Source organism: Protopterus annectens, chromosome 3.part1 (assembly GCF_019279795.1).
Source record: "Protopterus annectens isolate FY-2018-M chromosome 3.part1, PAN1.0, whole genome shotgun sequence".
In the NCBI taxonomy this organism is placed as follows: Eukaryota; Metazoa; Chordata; order Ceratodontiformes; family Protopteridae; genus Protopterus; species Protopterus annectens.
The window spans coordinates 448251211-448264851 of NC_056732.1; the positions used below are offsets into that span (position 1 = coordinate 448251211).

Consider the following 13641-nt stretch of genomic DNA (forward strand, 5'->3'; position numbering starts at 1 on the left):
GCACACCCCTCTGAGATTGACATGTATCCCGTGTGCCCACTCCTCGGTGTACTACCGCTACGCCGTTGCTCCATCCTTACACCGGCGCCGTTTTCGCGATTCACTATTATCTGCCTCATTTGCATGGCATTGACTGTTAATACATGGTTACGGCGAACACTGCCGCCACTCTTGACAACCATTGCGCTGGGGTTGAAGCTTTACATACATACTATGGTGTGTGGTGGCTGTGCAGCTGATGTGTGTTATACTGCTCTTTAGGACATTGTCATATTATTTCATTGCTTTGCAACTTCTGTGCACATATCCGGGGTTCTGCTGTGCTTTCTACGTATGCCATTTATGTCATTTTTACATTTTGTGCATATTTTCTGTGGACATTCTCGGTGCCTTTCCCCATTGGCATATTGCACCTGTATGATACCTGACTTTGACAGCCTTCCGTTACTCCTCAGTCATGTTTGGGTAAATGTAAACCGTTTTTGGTTTACATTGCCGCGTTCTACGCTTACGCCTCGCGCCGTGGATCGCTATTTCCCTTCATTTGCATGGTGCAATACCGCACACAGTGTGTTTTGCATACCTACGCCGGGCGGAGTAGAACCGCGACGCCGGTAGTGCACGTGGAATTGATTCATACCTGAATCGCTCAGCAGCCATATTTGGCGTTATAACGCCGACGCTATGCTGGCACCTGGCGCAAGGTTCATGAATCCCGGGGAGTATCTTATCATTCAATATTTAAAAACTATATGTGCTTCTCCATTCATCATTACATGCAAGAACCCATTTGTGCCTGCTTGTACAAATGGAAAATATATTTTGTCGAAGTAGACGTTTTTTTTTTTTAAAGTACAACATAGATGGGTTTAATAAGACAGTATATTAACCATAAAGTTTATTAGAAAATATGTCCATTAAGGGCTTTTTTTATTTTGGTTACTGTATATCCTGTTCACTTTTAACTTTTAAAATGTCTTTGAGCATATTGAATGATTAGTTTCTTTTGTGCTTTTTATGTTCATCTGTAAATAGCATATATCTCATTTAAATGTGTGTCAATTAAGTACTGTCCATTTAAAGTGCCAGTGACACTACAGGTGATTTTAAGGTGATGACTGCATGACATATATCTAATTAGTATAATTCTAGCATGCAAAAACACACTAGAGGGAACCATTTTACTTCAGACTTTCAAAACATTTTTCACAAGACTACACTCAACCTCCACAGCATGATGCACCCACTCCTGTTTTCTAAATGCACGATGCCCCTTCTTTTAAGTTTCTTCTTGGCTGATTTTTCTCTTCACATACCTCTTTCTTCATTATTGTATTATAGGATAGTAACAAAAACAAATGCTGGAATAAATAGGTCAGTAGATTTCATGGATGTTATCTTCCTTCTTATGTACAGGGCACTGGTGAAATTACTACTACTGGAGTAGTGCTCTGTTTTGACAGTCATTTACAGGAAAAAAAAACAGATTTGAATGGTTTTAGAGTGCAGACTTCCAAGATGAGGATGGTGTACAAGTTTGGTGCAAAGGGAGACTTTTGATTGCATGAATATCGTGTGTGGTTATAGAGAAAAAAAACAGTTGTGCTGTGGATACCCCATGCTTTCAAAAATTCCTATGGAAATTGTAGAAGAGGGACAGAGGGAACAAAAGGGAACATGAGTTGCAATTGAAAGAAAGTAATTTTAAGGCTTATTTGAGAAAATATTATGTCACAGAGACGTTTGTAGAATCTTAGAATTCCTCTGGCCAAGACTATAGTATACCGTACAGGACTGGAAGTATTCAGTGATGTCTTGGATGGAGGGAAGAAAGGATGGTGCAGAAATAAGAGAGAGCTGTTGTACCATCTGCTTGGACTTGTCACAACATACATATTTTTTATTGGTAGATCTGCATAATTCTAACCAACTCATTGACAGAGAAGAGCCATGCCATAAAGTAATTCCATCCTTAACATAAAAGCCCATGTTTAGCAGTGCAGTGGTATGGCTTTATCTTATATCAGCAATATTTAACTGGCACGTGTAAGCTAAACATTCTGCATCTCAGGCTACTCTTTGTACCATTTTATAACCAATACTGTTGGTTAAAATAATAATTTTGAGAGAGGCCTTCATATATGGGTCTTAAATGTATTTATTTGTTAAACAGGTAAACCCACTGAACAGACATGCCCCTTTTCAGGAATGATGTGGGAACACGTTCTGGTTAGGTGACTTGTTTAGAGTTGCACAGTAGGCAAATGGAGATGGAAAGAATCAAATGCCTATACTCTGGGCTATGGAAAGTACCCATTAACAGCTCATAGCATTATTTCTTTACATTGCCAGACCTTGCTCCTGTCCACTAACTGGCAAGCAGTATTATGGTAGGGGAGTCTACAACAATAATGTAAATTGTACATCAGCACTTTAAAATTTGTCTTTTGTATGTATGAATGTTAAAGCATAAGATTTTGAAGAAGGTTACTGATTACCTGTCAGCTTATCCACAGCTTTTAGTAAGTATGATTATTCCATGCAAAATTAATTTAAATATTTAATTTTTTCATCTTCCTTTTCAGGACCTCAGCTCATTTGCAATGCCTTTCATGGATGGAGATGTAGAGAATTCAGAGAAAAATGTCTCTCAGAAGGTAGGATATTTTGTAGATTTATTTTATGACATGATTTAGTATCATTCCTGCTTGCCATAAGGGGGTATGTAATACTGCCTCTAAGTTCAGGTGCCATTTTTGTTTTGTTTTGTGGATCTGTTGCATCTGAAGTAGTTGACTTCATTTGATCTTCAATCTGTGGGTTAAGGATCTGTAATGGATCCAACTCGGCTGGATATCCAGCATCTGATCTGAGCTCAAAGCTCCTCCCCTTACCCATAATGCCCCTGTCTCTTTCCTCCCTTCCGATCTCGTTTGCTGCTGAAAAGTAAGCATAATGGTCTAGGCTATTAGCTAGTTGTTTTGGGATAAGTGAGTGGATTTTACTCTTTTTGTTACTTTCCTTAGCATTCTCTTCCTATCTTTACTGTCTACCTCCCCTGGCGCAGTTGTCGGTATATTAAAAAAAAAAATCTTCTTTCTGATCTTTTCTGTAGCGAAGTGTGTGTGTGTAAGAGTTCTGGGCCTGTCTTGGGATATGGCTGAAACTCCTAAGCTAAGTTTCAGAAAGTGCACAAAGTGTGGCCATAAGCTGTCTCCAGTCGATGGCCACACTCTGTGTGTGGTGTGTCTGGCAGTGGCCCATCTGTCAACCTCCTGTCCTGTCTGTGCCCCGTTTAATCCCAGGGCACTGAAGGCAGGAGGGACAAACTCATCCTGAGGGGCCTACTTCCCTCTTCGGGGACTGTAGCCCCTGCGCCCCTTGCGTCAAGTGCAGCGTCAACTTCTACCTCTTTCCTGGCTTCTGGGACTGACACTTCCACCAAGAGATCCAGGGAAGGGGAGAAGTCTAAGAAGGACAGGCTGAGGAAGCGATCTCCTGACCACTCTGCTCCAACTGGCCCTCCACCGAAAGTTAGGCCAGATGCCAGACCAGGATTTCCCCGGCTCCATTCTCCCAGATTCTCCACCAAGCCAGAGGAATCCCAGATCCAGTCATCCATTAGGGCTTCCCCTCACTGGCAGTCCAGACCGGTGTCAATAGCCTCATCCTCCCACTACACCCAGAGCCTCAGTGAAGCGGAGATGGACAAGATGATGTGGAAGTTTATCCACACCCAAATTCAGATGGGGTCTTGCCTGCCCTGTCTCCCTCTGTAGCAAGGAGCTCACAGTCTTTCTTTACCCCGATCACTCCTTCTCGGATCTGTTCGGTTTCAGAGCCTATGGATCTGAGGACCCTAGGGATCGAGGGGTCAGCGCCAGTGGTACCTTGTACCTCGACTCTGGTCATTACCTTGAGAGTGTCCCCTCAGAGTGGAATGCCTCCTACTGGCCTTTCTCAGTATGTCTGTTCTCCTGTGTTCTTTGATGTGGTGGAGAGGGTTCCCTCAATTTCGTTGAGACCATTGACCATTTTGTCCTCGGACTCCACCCCAACTCCCTCTGTTTTGGATATGATCCCACCCATCCTGCCATCTCAGGGACAGCCTGCCACCATTTTACTTCAAGAAGCTCCCGCTTGGAGCAGCAGAGCATTGGTGAGTCCTCCCCAGAGATTCCCACTGAAGAGATCCCTCACAAACGCACGTGCAAGAGGAGGCACTTAGACTCCCCACTGGAGTCATTCACCGAAGACACTGATTTGGAAGAAGGGGAAGGTCACCCCCCCCCCCCCGAGGATGGCTCCTTTGGAGACGTCATGGAACTCTGCCATCAGAGAGGCGAGTGGTCTACCTAAAAACTGACCTCAGATGAATCGGTGTTCCTTGAGGCATTCTTCACAGGCCCATCTACTTTCTAGGTGTCCCCTCCCGTGGATCCCTTAGTGGATCTTATAACATCTCAGGCGTGGAAGGAACTGACCGGATGAAGTCCTTACCACCCCTTTGGGTAGGACGTTCTGGAACAAAGGGTCCCCGGTTGATGCTATGGTGGTGGCAGCCGCCACTAAGAAAGACCTTGCTCAGGAGAGCTCTTCGGTCCATCCTCCTGACATTGGATCAGTTCGGGTCTACACTTCAGACACATTCTCAGTAAGAGAGCTTAATTATATGGCGCATGTGATTCGGCTGCAGCGAGACCTAGTTAAGGAGATCGCTGAGTCAACCCCTGGGTCCATATTGGCGGGAGACAAAAAGACTTTTTCTGCTCATATGGCCACTCTGAAGTCAGTCGCTAACACCTCCATGCGTCTCTTCTACCATGCTACTGAGGGAGCCGCTAGGGCAGCTGGTACAGGTGTTGCCATCAGGCGACATGCCTGGCTCCAGCTATGTCAATTCTCGGAACCCTTCAAGGCATCGTTCACCAATGCCCTGTACGATGGTTTCTCCCTGTTTGGGAAGTCGGTATGCGAGACTTTGGTCCAGAGTGAGAAGGATGGGAAGACACTGTCTGCCACTGGGATCCGCTCCCTCCCTCAAAGATCTTTTTCTAGGAATCAGTGAGGAGCTAAGAAGATGTGGTTCTGGAAGTCTCAGGCATTTTCCTGAGACACTTAGAACTCACCATCCCCAGAGGCAGAGGTGGTTTTGACAGACACTGCCCCAGAGGCAGAAAGGGTCCAGGAAATTGCAGGTCTCGAGAACCATTCTCTGATAGACCTGCACAGCAGCCCTGAATGGCTGCCCAACTGCTCTTCTCTAAAGGCAGTCGGGGGCCGGTTATCGCTGCACCCAGTGGAGTGGGAGTCCATAACAACAGATCATTGGGTGTTGCAGATTGTATCCAGAGGCTATTCAGTCCCATTCCTGGAACCACCCCTACCACCGAAACACTTCCCAGACATTCCACCTGCACAGAGGGAAGAAGCAGCACTAGAAATAGAAAAGCTGCTAAGAAAACAAATCATCCAACCTGTCCCTCTTGACCAGTCCAGGTCAGGCATTTATTCCAGGTTCTTTTTAGTTCCAAAGAAAATGGGGGACCTAAGACCCATTTTGGATCTGTCCACCTTGAACCTGTCATTGGCCAAAGCAAGATTCTGGATGGTCAAACTTCAATCCATCCTGCCCTTCCTGCAGGCAAATGACTGGATGTGCTCGATCGACCTCCAGGACACGTACTATCATATCAAGATAAACAGGTGCTTTTGGAGGTTCCTCCACTTCCGGCTAGTAGCGAATCATTACCAGTTCAGAGCCCTCCCCTTTGGTCTCAACACAGCCCCCAGGGTGTTCACCAGAGTGATGGCTGTAGTAGCGGCTCACCTGAGGCTCCAGGGTATTCAAGTTTTCCCTTACCTGGCGACTGACTCCTCGCTGCCCCTTCCGAGCATCAACTTTGCCAAGCCAAGGACTACTTCCTTCTACTAGCACAGAAGTTGAGCATCACCCTCAATCTCAGCAAGTCATTTTTGGTCCCGGTCCAGATCCTAGACGTCATTGGGGCTCGATTAGACAGTATTCAGACAAAAGTTTTCCTTACTTCAGACAGGATACACAGCCTGAAGCTACATGTTCTTTATGTCCTTCAAGTCCAATTTCCAACAGCAGAAGTAGTTCTGCGGGCATTGGAGTCTATGGCGGCCATTATCAATCTTCTACCTTTAGCCCGCTTTCACATGCAGATTCTTCAGTGGACTCTTGCCTTTCAATGGTCCTTGTTAGGTCTGCCATTGTCTCATCCTATTTGTATCTCCCAAGTGGACATGGTTCAAGGACATCCATTTTTCCAGTCATTCCCCAAGGCCACAGTGACTATGGATGCCTCCCAGCTGGGGGGGGGGGGGGAGCACTGCTAAGGAAGGACAGTTCAAGACACATGGTTCCTATCCATGACCAGTTTGCATATCAATGTCCTGGAGATGAGGGCAGTGTTTTCACATTGCAGGCTCTACATGCCCATCTTTTCCTAGGGACGATTGCCATCCAGACAGACAGTGGTCTGGTACATCAACAAACAGGGGGAACCAGATCTTACCCCCTTTGTCACAAAGCCATGAGAGTGTGGGAATGGGCGATCTCCATCGGCCGTTTTCTAGTGGCAGTGCACATTCCAGGATGGTCCACCATTCTAGCAGACAGGCTCAGCAGATCAATCCTGATGCCTTACGTGTGGTCTCTGAATCCTTCAGTGGCAGAACAGATCTTTCAAAAGTGGGGTCAGGCTTGCTGCGATCTATTCGTATCTCCTTTCAATGTAAAATGCAGCGAGTTCTTTGCATTGAACCCCCCCTCGGGGGAAGCCCCCAGAGACAGTCTAATTCATGCTTGGGCTCCCAGTCTCCTGTATGCTTATCCTCCTCTGCCCTTGATACCAAAATTTCTTCAGAAAGCTCGCAGGCTGGGGAGCTTTGTGATCCTCATTGCCCCATTCTGGCCTCACCAGGTCTGGTTTCCCTCTCCTTTGGGATTCTCCATCCAGACCTGAGCAGTCTGAAGCTCACAGCTTGGCTGCTCCAGTTCCTATGATTATTAGGACTCCTGGTTTATCTTCTCCTGTAAAAAGCATTCTGTGGCGGCTCATAAGACTAACACCAGGATGGTCTACCATAGCAAATGGAAACGTTTGTCCATATGGGCTTCGAAGCATGCTTTGGATCCCTTTACTGCTACAGTTTCTGCAGTGTTGGAATTCTTAATGGGGATTTTTCAGCAAGCCGCCATTTCGTCCACATTCTACGTTCAACTGGCTGCAATTTCTAATTTTCATGTGGGGGAAAATATGACTTTGTTGACTTCTTCCAACCTTTGCCAGACATTCCTTAAGAGTACCTTTCTTCTAAGGCCCCCAGTGAAGGATCCTATGCCTCTGTGGAACCTTACTTTGGTGCTTCAGGCTTTAGTCTCATCTCCTTTTGAACCTGCAGCTTCGGTAGGTTTGTAATTTCTATCCTGGAAAACTGCCTTTTTAGTTGCCATTACTTCTGCCACGAGGGTGTCAGAACTCCAAGCATTATCAATCAAGGTTCCTTATATGATTTTTCGTAAGGATAGGGTGTCTTTGCGTACCAACCCATCTTTTCTTCCCAAGGTAGCATCAGAAGCCAGTATTAATCAGAAGATTAATCTACCAGTCTTCTTTCCAAATTTTCAGAACAAATGAGAATATAAGTTACACTTGTTGCATGTGCATAGGCAATTACATTTCTATTTGCACAGGACAAAAGCCTTACATAAATCTGATCAACTTTTCGTCTCTTACTCAAAACCCTTTTTAGGGAAACCAGTTTCCAAAGTCAATATTGCCCACCAGATTTCCCAGTGCATTATTCGGGCATATTCTGTCAGGGGAAGAATTTCTCTGCCAGGTCAGGTAAAAGCACATTCAAACAGATCTATGGCTACTTCAGTGGCCCTTTGGTCTCGAGTGTCGTTGGATGATATCTGTTCTGCAGCTACTTGGTCCTCCTCTCATACCTTAATTTCACATTATAAAGTGGATATTGTATCCAGGAACATGGCATTCTTTGGCTCCACCATGCTCTGGAATATCCTTCCATGAGGGTCTCCCAGGTGTTTAGTAGCTGGGGACTCTGTCCCACAGGTTGAAGATCAAATGAAGTCAACTACTTCAGATAAAGAAGTTATGTACTCACCACAACATTCCATCTGAGTAGTTGTACTTCATTTGCCTTTAGCCATCCTCCCCTTCTTCCTCCAGCCATGTTAGTACTGTATTGACCAAAGATATGTGGAAGTCAGACACCTTACGGACCTTTGTCATGCTTGGCTCCAGTCTTTTTTGGGTTGCCAGTAGTGGCAAGGTCTGGTTGGGTCGGATATGACTTACGGGTTGGGCAACAAACTCATCTGAAGGGAAGAAGGAGACAGGGGCATTGTGGGTAAGGGGAGGAGCTTTGAGCTCAGATCAGATGCTGGATATGCGGCCGAGTTGGATCCGTTATGGATCTGTAACCCACAGGTTGAAGACAAATGAAGTACAACTACTCAGATGGAACGTTATGGCGAGTGCATAACTTCTTTTTATATGGCACTTATATTTAAACAGCTCTGTGAGAATCTGTGTATTTTGCTATGCATGTGTATGTACAGCTTTATAGGACACTTTTTTTCTCTGGGCCAGCATTGAAAATGAATCTTAAAAAGTAGCAGGGTATTCTGGTAAACATAACATTTGTTTATTTGTTTACCATTTGGTAATAGGATAGGTGGACTGGTCTAGAGACCTTTTCAGTCACGAACTGGATATAAAAATATAATAAAAAATAAGTACAAAGAAATGTTTTAAACTAGAGTACTTTGAGGGTAGTAAGATGTGTTTGATTTTTTGTTACTTTTTGAACCTCATTTAAATGTAAAATACTTGGTTACTGTTTGTAAAGTACACACAGTCCGTCTTGGTTCTTGTTTGCAGGAAAGAGTTCAGTAGGTGTTATCAGAAGGGGTGGAAGTTGTATGAAAACCATAAGTATAGGATTCTTCCCTTGTGGTTTGTTAGACTCTTTGATTTGTACCATGCTATCTATCCTTAAGTTGTATGAATTATAAATAGCCCTCCCCTAGGGTCAGGAAAAAATGTGTTGGAAGGTGGCTGTCAGCGTGTTGGGGGAAACAGCAACATACAAAAATTGTATTGTGCGCACTGGAATAAGCAAAGGTTCACAAGACTAGTGGCACAACTTTACTCCAAAATGTACGAGCATCTGGAGTGTAGAACCAGAAAAGGATGGTGCTTACCTGTATGACTATGCACATTTTAACCTGAGGATAAGAGCTTTGCTTCATAAATGTGTTTAACATTCCTTAACATAATGGATTTTAAAGTGATTTCAGTAAACATTTTATTAAATGAAATTCCTTTCACTATGCATTGTGTATCTCAGCCTGCAGGCATTCAATTTGTTTGTGTTATATCCTTCTAATTGCAACCAACCTTAAATATAGGTATGGAAGTTACCCGACACCACTACAAAGTTCATGATCTGAATTATGAAAGTTATCCCAGAAAGTTGACAATACTTTATTATACAGTGTGGTCTGCAGTCTGCTTTTTAATCTCATACTAAACTTGTCATGATATTGAATGACTTTCTACACTTTTATTTTACTGTATATGAGCTACGAAACATTGATTAGGAAATACAGAGGTTTCACAGCAAATCACTGCAGTTGAGCGGCAAAACAGAGAAATAGCTTCAATTCACTTAAATTGGGAGGAGGTAGTTTATACTGAAATACTTTTATTTTATTTATTTATTTATATATTTGTTTGCATTTCATTTATATACAAATATTATATTGTAAGTGTATGGCTTCCTCTGTGATGCTTAAGTCTTAATTTAGTGTAATTAAAGTGGTTTGTTAAATATAAAAAAACTTACTGTGTCACCAGGGTATGTGGTTCACAATGCGCCAAACAGCATTTTTGCTCCACTGATGAACATTTTAGCTGCTCCTTTTCCAGTAATTTAAAAAGTACCACTATCACAAAGATTTTGTCACTGAGGCTGAGCTGTAAACTTTAACCTCAGTGATGTCAGTGTAGGGAAAGGATGCGGTACCTGCATAGACTTTAATGGATGCATCACCTTGCACGTCCAGAGATGCATCTATTAAAGTCTATGAATGCAACTGACATTATCCCTCAGTTGATGTCTGAAGGATGCACAAAATTTATTTGGGCTGTATTTTAATAAAAAAAAGTTTATAAATCATTTTATTAAAAATGGTTCAAATACATAAGGAATGAAAGTAATGCAAGGACATTGCAGTAAATATTAAATGCCACAATGAACTTTTGAGTATAAACAAATAAAAAACTGCCAAAATATATAATGTTTATTCTGCAGGGTTAAAGTTGTGTGGATAGTTATATAAGTTGTGTTATGTCAGAACTCTAGTAAGTAAATAGCATCTGGACTTAGTGTTACTTCCCCTGTACATGCATATTATTATTTCATTTATTTTATTTTACTTATATATTACAAGGAGTTCACTTAAAGTGACAATAAAGCCAAAAAGTAAACACTCTAATGACACTGACATGAAGACATCACAGCACAACATTATTATACTGTATGCAGCATGATTACTAAAACAACATGTACAGTGGTCTATTTTTCTTTTGAAGTGTTTATGACAGAAATCTTTCTTAATGTTATGAAGTATATACCATACACCAAGTCTTGTTGCCATCCAATGCCCATACATTATTTTTGTTTCATGTGATGGACACTAACTATGATTTTGTTTGTTTTGACAATATCAGTTTACTGCTACTGAGAAAAAAGTATGACTTTCAATAATTATACTTCAACAAACTTCAAGGGGTAGTAGTGTTTTGGTGATAGTATGGCATCATTTCAAATATTTTTATTGTGGATATCAGACAGAATGTGTTTATACAACAGTATTTCGATATTGTTATTTTGATAACATGCGCGCGCACAACACACACACACACACACACATACATGTGTGTGTATATATATATATATATATATATATATATATATATATGCCCATGTCCACGCCATATCTCTCCAAAATACAAGTATCAGTAATTCAGTATACTAAAATCCTTCTAGGAGGAGACATTCACCCTAATCCTGGCCCCACCTGTCACAATGAACATCAAGACAATTGTCTTCCACACACTTCTCTAACCCTTCAACAGTCAACACCCAACCCCAGTAATCTAAGTTTTGCTGCCATATATGTTAGAAGCATAAGAAATAAAATTGCTGAACTGCATGCTTGGATTATCCAACATAAGCCTAGGCTTAAACAACTTAAAAATTACACTGCACGGCTAAATTACTATCCATAATGACTATATGGTATTGCTTTAATATGTCTCAACAGCTACCACACTTCTCCTTACAACAAATCAATGCAAAATTCAATTCATTTGAGCTTCTTACTACTTTCCTGAAATTAAACAATTATAAACAAATGCATATTACTGTTCTTTACATCCATCTTGGTGACAATACAGTTATACTGAAAGATATCCCACATTGGATATCCATAACATTTCCAAAAGAAAAAAAATACTGCTAGGTGATGTGAATGTCAGTTGGTTAAACATAAACTATAACTCCCCTACATCCAGCATGCACTTACATGGTTTCACACAACTAATTAATAGCCCTACACATTATAGCAAGACATCACATTCCCTATTAGACTGGATCCTAATTTCAGACCCCAGAAAATGCACAACCTTAGGTACAATGCCTGATAGTCTCGGTGATCATCTCCTAATCTATACAACCAGGCATCTCACACATCTACTTAGCATGCTTGTAAAACAACGTGCAACCTTTCTAAGTTTAACCCAGAAATGTTCATTACTAACTTATCTATTAACTGGAACTTCCTAAAAATCCTCCCTTTAGATGGTGCTGTAAATGAAATACAACTTTCCTTAATATTCTGAGTAGCCTTGCACCTCCTAGAAGGAAGAGACTGAAAACAAATAATACAATTTGGCTACCCAAAAAGAGTAGAATGCTAATGCAGGATAGAATAAAAGCATGGAAACAATGGCAGAAATATAAAACACCTCAATATCTTGACAACTTTAGAATGCTTTGCAATCGTACTAAAAAGCAAATTAATAAAGACAAAAAGTTATACTATAATAATCTTCAGAATAATAGTAAGCACAGTCCTAAAAAATTCTGGACAGCCATTAAAGAAATCTTGCATCCTGGCCATAAATTTAACCTTAACCTCTCTCCCAGTAACTCAGCACTTGAAACAGCAATACAATTCAACTCATATTTCATAGATAGCATAGCATCTCTAAACAAGGATTTCTCCAACATCTAATCCTAATCCTGTCCAGCAGCCACATATAGCCGCATCCACTTTCACCTCCAAACATGTGCCCACATCCTATATAAAAGTACTTTAAACAAACTCAAACCATGCTGTACTTCATCTGATGACCTTCCAATTGAATACCTTAAAATAGCACCTGATAACATTGCCTACCATGTGTCAATCCTTATAACTATGTCAGTCCAGGAATCCCATATTCCCTCTCTCTGGAAAAAGTCACACATTATCTCTCTGCACAAAGGAAGAAATTCAACAGACATTAATAATGTTAGACATATAGCAGTATCACCCTCCCTTCTGCAAAATTCTTGAAAAAATGTATTAAAAAACAATTGCTAAACTGTCTCCTGCAGGAAGAACTCCTATCCCCAACACAGCATGGCTTCCGTCCTTCCATAGTACTAACACTGCACTTCTTACCTGTATAGATACCATTAATAAAGCTATAGATGATGGCAAAGTAGTTTCCTCCTTATTTCTAGACTTGTCTAAAATCTTCGACACAGTTTGTCACAGCAAACTTCTACTTTAAATGTCCTCTTCTCAGCCCACCCTTCTGTGGTTCAAATGTTACCTAACCAATAGGTATCAGTCAGTAAAATGGCACACCACCTTCTCTCCATACCTCCCAGTCACTACAGGTGTACCACAAGGCTTTATCCTTGGTCCCCTCCTCTTTAACATTCTCACCAACACCCTCTACACATCCACAAAACAGGCCTCCCTAATTCATTACACAGATGGCTTCACATTCATTTGCACATTGGACAATGATTATGTGGCACACCTCCAAAAAATTACTAGGAAGCTTTAACAGCAACTGAAACATGGCTTTGAAACTCAGAACTCATGCTTAACCCTAAAAAGAACAGACTATTACTTTTCCCCCCAAATCCCTCTCCCATGAAAAAAACAAAGTTTAAAGTCCTCTCTTGATAATACAGTCATTGAAATCACTTCTGATAACAATTATTAGGAATGATAATGGATAATAATCTTAAAATTGACCTGCATATACAAAATTGCATTAGAAAAACTTGTCAAAAACTAGGGATGCTTTATAAAGCTAAAAACTTTCTCACCAATGCAGCTGTAAAGCTACAGTTGAACTACTTATCTCCTTTACACACTTCTTTATGGTGCTCCCATCCTTACTAACCTTCAGGAATCACCAAAATCAAAACTTGAGCAATGCTATAACAAAGCTGCTAAATATGCAGAAAATACCCCCTTCAGAATCCACCAAAATATAGCACTAAAAGCCTAAA

At 41.5% G+C, this 13641-nt stretch overlaps 1 protein-coding gene across 1 annotated transcript in view; it reads left to right on the plus strand.

Moving 5' to 3' along the window:
* PRKAG2 (protein kinase AMP-activated non-catalytic subunit gamma 2) overlaps positions 1-13641 on the plus strand; it is a 3182689-nt gene that overhangs the window by 223275 nt on the left and 2945773 nt on the right. The window contains 1 exon segment of the mRNA XM_044066896.1: positions 2586-2657. Coding sequence (XP_043922831.1) covers positions 2604-2657 — 54 coding nt within the window. The 5' untranslated portion in view covers positions 2586-2603.